Source organism: Labrus bergylta, chromosome 13, assembly GCF_963930695.1.
Source record: "Labrus bergylta chromosome 13, fLabBer1.1, whole genome shotgun sequence".
Lineage (NCBI taxonomy): Eukaryota > Metazoa > Chordata > Actinopteri > Labriformes > Labridae > Labrus > Labrus bergylta.
This window is the reverse complement of record NC_089207.1, coordinates 11,899,998-11,908,819: the sequence shown is the minus strand read 5'-3', so window position 1 is coordinate 11,908,819 and position 8,822 is coordinate 11,899,998. Positions and strand designations below refer to the sequence as shown.

The 8,822-nt window shown below is 42.9% G+C and overlaps 1 protein-coding gene across 1 annotated transcript; it reads left to right on the top strand.

Annotated features, from left to right (window-relative positions):
- Positions 1–1,647: 1,647 nt before the first annotated feature.
- On the top strand, positions 1,648–8,372 carry slc35a5 (solute carrier family 35 member A5). The gene is made up of 10 exons (XM_020631920.3): positions 1,648–1,785; positions 3,136–3,292; positions 3,413–3,511; positions 3,596–3,729; positions 4,080–4,147; positions 4,622–4,810; positions 4,893–5,093; positions 5,180–5,307; positions 5,461–5,729; positions 7,196–8,372. The coding sequence occupies exons 2-10, from the start codon at positions 3,166–3,168 to the stop codon at positions 7,262–7,264; spliced, it is 1,284 nt and encodes a 427-aa protein (XP_020487576.1). The 5' UTR covers positions 1,648–1,785; positions 3,136–3,165; the 3' UTR covers positions 7,265–8,372.
- The last annotated feature ends 450 nt before the right edge of the window (positions 8,373–8,822 follow it).

Genomic DNA, 8,822 nt, shown 5'->3' with positions numbered 1-8,822 from the left:
AAGCATAATATGACCCCTTTAAAGGATAAGAAATGCACACTTGCCCAAAGAAGAAAAACAACTTCACATGCGCTCAAGTTTTCATTTTTAAATGATTGCTTAATTCAGTTATGCAATCCCAACAATATGTTTTTAACTTTTTTTTAAGACTTTTCTGCTTTTATGTCTTTAAATATCAAATCACACAAGATTTAATTTGGCTTTTTTGACTCAGATGAACCAGATGGTTTGCTTTCACTCTGACATTATTTAACTTTTATCTTCTTGATCCCTGTAATCATCTGTGTGGCAATTAAATGTGAAAACTTCCTTAAAGGGGGAGATCATTTGAAATGTGCTGTATCTCCTGGACAAGTCCTTGGCATCCATAAACATCTATTTAGCATTCCTCGTCCTGATTATCGCAATTCTTCGTCATGTAGGAGTCGGTTTTCTGACACCTGCAGTTCATCCAAAAAACAGCCGAGAGACTCCTCATGGTACCAAGAAGAGCTGGCACATCTTCCCTGCACTGTCCTCCCTCTAATGTTTATCAGACTCATACAGAATTTATTTTCATTTGGAGCATTTATTTGTTTTTTTAAAACACTTGAACAGCACTCGACCTTTAAAAATATTACTATTGATGCATTAAAAGGTATTTCCACCCATGCATTTGCTGTCAGAGCTTGATAGGTGGAAGTCATCCTTGGTATCTGGGCGTGGTCTCGTCCGGTGTCTGTAGGTGTTGTCACCTTTTCATAGAACAGCTGCACAGGATGTGGAGACAGCATGTTTTGTAAGCAGTTGTTTAATACGGCTAATGCAAATCAATTTTATAAATGAGAGATGCTCGATCCACCAATCCTTTTTTTCTGTTCCGATATGATACTGATTCCGATTTCTTAAAAAAAAAAAAAAAAAAATCATAATTAATAATGTTATTGTTGTCGTTGCTGTATTACACAACGCTGTAGATACTAAATCAATGTATCTGAACTTTGTGCTGGCTTCACCAGGCACATTGCACCCGGGGGTGATGTGGGTGATGTTGCGACACTCACAGTTTTACTGAAACGTATTTTCATCCCCCGTACTTTTTACCGGGGGAGTCATTGATGAAAACCGATTGGTCAAGTTAGATTAATTGAGTGATAATTCAGCCAATCAGAGCTGTTCGTTTACAGTTGAAGTGCGGTAAAGTTAGAAACATTCAGCAGTAATCCTGCTAATTAACTACCTAAGAACAGCCGCACTTTTAAAATTGCTGCTCCACCCCTGGGCGTCACAATAAAGTAGCTAAATAAATTAAAATATGTAGCCTACAATTTAAGAAAAAAAAATACAATCAGAAAAAGCTTTGGTTTTGAACGTGTGCAATAATGTAATGTTTCCATGTAGGATTTAAAGAGGGACATGAAGACAATAAGTCTTGGCACCTTTAAATGTTGGAACAAGATTAGGCTACTTATTACCGGTAATTAGCCTAATTTAATTTAATTTGGGGAAGGCTATTTCGTCATCAAAAAGAACGAACAAGTGTGAATTTTAGTTGAACATTTACGTTTTTGATTCAAAACCAGATTTAGATCAGTTCAGAGAGTCTGACTAAAAGAGCAATACCAGAAAAAGGAGAGTTTCATTATGCAAATCCGGGACAATCGAAAGTCCGGGTGTGCGTGCGCGTACGAGGACGTCATCGCGGCACCTGTGCCAGTACGCATGCGCATAGAAATCTAGGAACAGGAAGAGTGTATTGAAAACAAAAATGCTTCAGAGATTCCTTTGTAGAAAGGATAACCACAAGTAAGTGACTCTTTTAAACTGCTTTCTGTGCATCTTATGAGTATCACTGTGTTTTAAATTAAACAGAAGAAGCGTGATTTATAAAAGGAAGGGTGAATATATGTAGAAATATGACGGTTTTTGAATCAGGAACAAAGATGCTAATTTAGCTCTGTTGTTTGTTTACTTCAGATTCTCCTGCTGATGAAAATTATCCGACGTCCCTAATTTCAGTTCATCTTTTGTGCTCTTTCATTACGAATTTAACTGTAAAGGAAGCTAACATAATGTCAAACGATATCTCAAAGATATTTAAGGTTTTGATCAGTGGTTGGGTCCATTAAATGTCAGAAATTAGTAAGAAACAGATTCGTTCGTCTTGTTAAGTCATTTTTTGTTCGACCGACAGTCCAACTAAAAAGGTAATTAATTTAAAAGTTGGAAAATAATCACATTTTTATAAACAAAACAAAAGCACGAAAACTTCGCCTTTTTCACTCACTGTCGTCCAATTTAGCTTGGACACTTGTTTGTACGGTGGCCCGGAAGGTCAACTGCACAACTGTTTCAGGACTGCCAGAAAACATTTTACAACATGCAAAAAATATTTCATGAAATGCAAATACATAAAGACGTAACAATGAAGCATTAAAAAAACATTTCACCCGCTGCAAAAGAAAAACATTAAATTCCTGCAGAAAATGTTTTTACACTCTGTGAAGTTTTGCAGAAGTCTAATGTTTTTCTTGTTTCATGGGATATTCTTGCATTTAGTAAAAGACTTCCTGAAAACAAGGAATGACCTAATATTAAAGGGTCTAGGACTTTTGTAGCTGTGATATTTTCACCCATGATTAAAAACATGTCCAGTCAACAACTACAAACTGTGTTTTCAAATAGATGTTCTTGTCATTTATTTGACCTGTTTCTGCCCTCGACGGTGTCTGTGCAGGTCCTCAGTCATCCGGGTCAGGGTGAAGCTAGGGCTGGGCAATATGACCTTAAATCAACATCACGATTAATTGAACATTTGACCTCGATTACGATTCATGAACGATTATTTTGTTTTTTTGCCCTCATAGTTCACTGACTTGGTCTCTACTTTAAATATGCTCAACTATTAAAGCTTGGATACGTTTCCTGATGAAAGAGTTCATATCTGATGAACTCTTTTGTGGTTATTGTGGAAATTAACTTCTCTAAAACAGTAGAAAATAAATAACTTGCATTTCATGTGCTGTAATGTTTCTGTACTGAGGCAAACCGGTTTATCCATTTCCCTTTGTGTTACAGATTCTGTAAAGTAATCTCATGATGACCTGTATACTGAGCACAAAGTCTGATCCTAACTCTGTTTTTGTGTCAAATCAGGTTTGGCTGCTTCGACTTCCAGTCGTAGCCATGTCGTACTGCACGCCCTCCCCCAGGCTGTGCTCGCGCTCCTTGGCCTACACGCTGGCCCTCGGCCTGGGCTTCGTCACCCTGGGGACCAGTCGTATCCTGCTGCTCAAATTCTCTGCAAACGCTGGTGACTATGGATTTATTTCTTTATTTCAGGCAGATGACGAGATGTTCTAAGATCTTTAAATCAGGACACTAATTATAAAATTGTTGAGCGTGTCTTTTTTGGTTTGTCGTCGATCTGCAGACAGCAAGTATGACTTCCTCCCTGCGTCGGTCAATCTGCTCGCTGAGCTGCTCAAACTGCTCTTCTGCCTGCTGATGTCACTCAGGGTCATAGTCCGAGGTAAAGACAGAAGTCGCTGACATCTCAGCATGTGTGTTCTTGTGTGTGTGTGTTGAACTAGTTTCATTCTCTGTTTCTCTTCAGAGGGGCGATCCTGCAGAGAGCTCGGCTGGTCCTCTAGTCGATCGTTCCTAAATTCTCTGAAGTGGTCCGTCCCTGCGTTCCTCTACTTCCTCGACAACCTCATCGTCTTCTATGTGATGACCTACCTGCAGCCTGTCAGTGAACGCCTCAATATTTCATATTTCGTCATCATTACGAGATGTGAATGTTTTGTTTTAGTTTTACAGTAGGGCTTCTTTTGTTGCATAAATCCAAATGATTTAATACCCATACCAAATTCTGTTGAAGGGATTTAAAAGCGATCGCTGACCTGATCACCTCGAATATGAACCTGATTGTTAAGTCTCTGTGAAAAGTCTCAGTCAAAATCCAAATGTAGATTGTGCCCTCTCCTATCAAACCTACTTTTACTAAACGTCCCGACTAAAGACTCCCTGCTCTTCTCATGTTCTGTTATCGTTCTGCTCTTTATCTCTAACCCAGCTGTGGTTCCTCTCGTTCCCAGGTCATGGCAGTGTTGTTCTCCAACTTTGTCATCCTGATCACAGCTGTTCTCTTCAGAATCGTTCTCAAGTAAGTGACTCATCGCACAACTCTGATCGTACCACTGTGTTCTGTACAGTGAGATAGTGTGTGTGTTTGTTTGACTTGTTAAGATAATCTGAAACAAATACTCAAAGCAATAGTTTCCTAAACATCTGAGGGACAGGACAGTAGAGAGAGAGAGGGAGAGAGAGGGAGAGAGAGGGAGAGAGAGGGAGAGAGAGGGAGAGAGAGAGGGAGAGAGAGAGGGGGAGAGAGAGGGGGAGAGCGAGAAAAAGAGAGAGAGAGATAGGGGGGGTGGAGAGAGAGAGAGAGGAATGAGAAAGGATCCAAAGGTCGGATTTAAACCGTGCCACCCCCTTCAAGGACTACAGCCTCTGTACATTGGGCACGTGAACTTACCACTAGGCCACTGGCGCCCTATTCCATCGACGGTGAATCAAAGTTGACACAAACTAACACGACTTAAACTAAAAACATCTCGTCCATCACTTTTTCCTTCAGGCGGCGTCTGTCCTGGGTTCAGTGGGCGGCCTTAGTCGTCCTCTTCCTGTCCATTGTTTCCTTGACGACGGGATCGGGAGGCAGCCAAAATGCCATCGGCGTGCCCGGTCTCCACTCTAACCCGCTCTCCACCCCGTCGAACTCCTGCCTGCTCTACACACAGCTGCTGGAGCAGATGAGGAACAGCAGGTCATGTGACACTGCGATGGATGCAGAAATGATTCAGTCCTTCATGTTGTGCGAAGTTCTGATTGGTTGCTTGTTTTCACAGTGCGAGCGGATCGTGGGTGTCGTCCCTGCCCGGTCAGGCCTGGAGGGACCGCGTTGTGGGGAAGCTTCGCTCCCTGGGTGTGGGTCACATCCTGCTCGTCCTCCAGTGCTTCGTCTCCGCCATGGCCAACATCTACAACGAGAAGATCCTGAAAGAAGGAGACCAGCTCACCGAGAGCATCTTCATCCAGAACAGTAAACTGTGAGGAGCGTCTGGTGATGACGACAATGAGGTAGAGGAAACAACGCTTCATCCTAACCCCGGTCCTGTGCTCTGTGGTTCTGCAGGTATGCCTTCGGCGTTGTGTTTAACGCTATGACCCTCGGGTTCGGCAGTGAAGCACGCGGACTCACTGTCCACTGTGGCCTCCTACACGGACACAACGTCTACTCACTGGGTCTGGTGCTGGTCACCGGTGAGCCAATAAGAATTAAGTCCCTCATACCTGAAAGATCAATTTTCTGTTTCGTTTGCATCTTTTAAACCGATCGTATTTGGGTTTTTTTTGCTGATCTGATGCCTCCTATAGAAATGTTTTTTTTTGCCATCTCTCCTCGTCTGTCCGCAGCGGCCCTGGGTTTATCTGTGGCCTTCATCCTGAAATTCAGAGACAACATGTTCCACGTCCTGACAGGACAGATCACCACCGTCCTGGTCACCGCCCTCTCCCTCTTGCTGTTCGACTTCCGGCCCTCGCTGGACTTCTTCCTCCAGGCTCCCATGGTCCTGCTGGCCATCTTCATCTACAACGCCAGCCGGCCAAAAGACCTGGAGTACAGCCTGCAGCAAGAGAAGCTGCGGGTCGTCAACGGAGAGGTTTTCGAGAGGTCCAGAGGGGTACGGATCAGATTGCACACACACACACACACACACACACACACACACACACACACACACACACACACACACACACACACACACACACACACACACACACACACACACACACACACACACACACACACACACACACACACACACACACACACACACACACACACACACACACACACACACAGACCTTCTGTAGTCACGGTCCTCTCCTCAGCTAACCCCGATGTAAAGCCCCCTCCTCCCTTCACTCACACACCCACACACATACTCTAGGAAAACTTGGCCCTCGTGTCTCTATAATGTGATTTCTTCCATGCAGGAGGAAACAGAATCTCTGCATTCAGACTCACTCTGGAGACTAAGCTCACATGATTTCATTAAGTCGATGAAGTCTATTGGATTGTGAAAGAGGAAGCTTTTAAACAGAACAGATGTCAGTGAGGCCTTATGAGGACGCTGTTCTGGACTCTGCGGGACTCTGAGGGGACTTTTTTTGTTTAGCATTAGAAGACTTGAAGGTTTTGGTGATGCTCAAGAGATAGCCTCTCGTTTATGTTTCTGACCTCTGACCTCCCTAAAACCTCCCCCTGATCAGATCAGATCCTCCTGTTGATTCTGGTTGTCATCACTCAGGCTCGACTTTCTCTTTTCTTTGACTTCCAAACATTTCTCAAGTGGCGTCCTATTAAGTATGAGTAGAGGGCCTTTGCAGCAGAAAGCGTACGCCTGGAGAAAAAGTGCAGCACCCGGCGTCTTTTCTTTGTGAGTCCGCTCCGAGCGCTCAAGTTGAAAAGTGTTCAACTTTTCAGAAAGGCGCTGTTGACATTAGCAACGATCTTTTCCAAATGTAAGATATTCCCCGTAGTTTAGCCTCCTACAGCTTGCGTCGGATCGGGAAATAAACGATCTCAAATTAAAAAAACATGCAGTAAAAAGTAACGGAGCAGTGTCGGTCATGCAGCGCCTGTTGTCGGCGCTTTTCTTCTCAGAGCACAAACGCTTCATGCAGATACTCCTGAGCGCACAGCCAGCACTTTACTGCCCGGAAAAAACGCCAGGTGGACACGGGGACTTAATTTGTTTTACAGCTGAAAGCGAAGACGTCTCTGTTTTGCACAATTGTTCAGGGCACCATAATGTTGCATTAATTTGGGTGTAAAACATATTGTGTCTGTGTGTGACCGTGATATGGCTACATAAGATTGTTTTATGCATAATCCCGTTTAATAAGATCTTAAATAGAAAACATATGAGCAAGAACATAACTTAAAAAAACTTGCCTAACCTCATTGACAGATTGTGCAGACATCCTGCAGTCACAAGTTGAAGTGACCTCGGGTAGGCAGGACAAAACTCTGCATATGTCTCTAAAGATCTTTGTTGCTGTAGAAGAAGAATAGACTGATATCACAGCTGCTTGCTTTTCTGATTCTTAATTGATCTCTTCTCGATGTTTTATTGTGTTGCAGGACGGCGAGGAGCTGGAGCTGCTGACCAAGACGAACACAGACAGTGAGTCAGACGAGGAGTCTTTGTAGTGCTGAGTTAGCGCTCACATTCGGGACAGAGGATTGTCATGAAGCTGCTCTGTGGACTGACGCTCCTGAACGCAGAGGGCGTGCAGGGGTTTGGTGTCCGAGCGTTGACCGACTGTCAGCAGGGAAACAGTGAATCCTGTGGATCAAGTGTGTGATGAACTCTTGTGAGTATTAAGGCTGTTGTGTATATTTTGAAATGTGCCTGTCTTTGTATAAGTGCTTTAATTAAAGGGGAACACCTGTACTTTTTAACCTCGGCCCTATGTTTACATATTTTGGGTGTTTTTTTGTTTTTTTTTGAGAGTGATGTAACAGCTGTTCAAGGTTAAAATATCATCTTCCCTTTGTAACAAAAAGGGATCGCTGCAGGGATCCTTTCTGTAACGCTGTCAGACACTTAGAATAACAATCTGAGTCAGTCAGTGAATATAAAACAGGAACTTTGAGTGGAAAGACTGACCATTGCTGCCATTATAGCCTGTTCTGCAGCCGCCATCTAAGTCAACCGACTGGAGCAGTTCCAGACCCTGATCCTAAAAGTCGGTTAGACCCCAAACCATGTTTAATAGGGCCATGGTTTAAAAATACTCCCTAATTAAGTGGAAGGAACACTGTATTTGCTGTTTGGGATCATGAGGCAGATTCTTTTATTGATTTTAGTTTGATGATTCCTGCCGTGTGTGCAGGTATTTGGCTGCTTGCAGGTGGTTGTACGAGCAGCATCCTCACGTCGACAGTCGTATGATTGTATAACAATATGTGTGCAGTGTAAATGCAATATTCGGTCTATACTGAAACCATGAGGGAAACATTTTAGCATCACAGAAAAGCACAAACTGAAGCTTCCAGACATGGCCGTGGTGGCTGTAAATTATATGTTTACACACTCAGAGACTAGAGGGCTTTCTATTCTGCAGCTCAAACCGTGAACACGTACAACAACCAAGAGCACAGAGTGAAGTTAGTGCGTCTGCTTTACACATTCCTGTTTGATGTTTTCAAACTGTGAAGTTCCCGTAAGTCTTATTCTATGAAAATTCCTGTATGTGCCATAAAGTCCGACCTTTGACTGCTTGAGATTCTGCAAATAAACTGCAAATAAAAACTGCTTTTTAATTTGTCTTGATGTTATTCAAAGCCTTGTTTGTATATTTTATTATGACAAATTAACATGTGTAACTTCATACTAGTGTTGTAGTACTTCAAATCGATCTTGGTCTCAAGTCCGCTTTTTGAAGGTCTTGTCTCGGAATTGAAAGCTTCCCTAAATGTCTTGGTCTTGACTCGGTCTCAAACCCTAAATGTCTTATTGTCTTGCAATGGTCTCGCGCTGCCTTGGTCTTCTTGGTCTCCGAGCACTCTGATCTCGGGTATGTTTTGGTCTCGGTTAGTCTGGTTTTGACTACAACACTTCTTACACAGTGGAGCTGTGTTCAACCAGCAGAGGATTTCCCCTAACATCTCATTGGACCACTAGGAGGAGATGTAGCTTCACAGATTTTTTACACTGCAGTTACTTTGACTTTGATTCTTAATAATGTATCTTATATCTCTTATA

Coding starts and splice junctions, on each gene's coding strand:
- slc35a5 (XM_020631920.3), top strand. CDS start 3,166: ATGTCGTACTGCACGCCCTCCCCCAGGCTGTGCTCGCGCTCCTTGGCC. Junction 3,293..3,412: donor CAAATTCTCTGCAAACGCTG/GTGACTATGGAT, acceptor GTCGATCTGCAG/ACAGCAAGTATGACTTCCTC. Junction 4,148..4,621: donor CTCTTCAGAATCGTTCTCAA/GTAAGTGACTCA, acceptor TTTTTCCTTCAG/GCGGCGTCTGTCCTGGGTTC.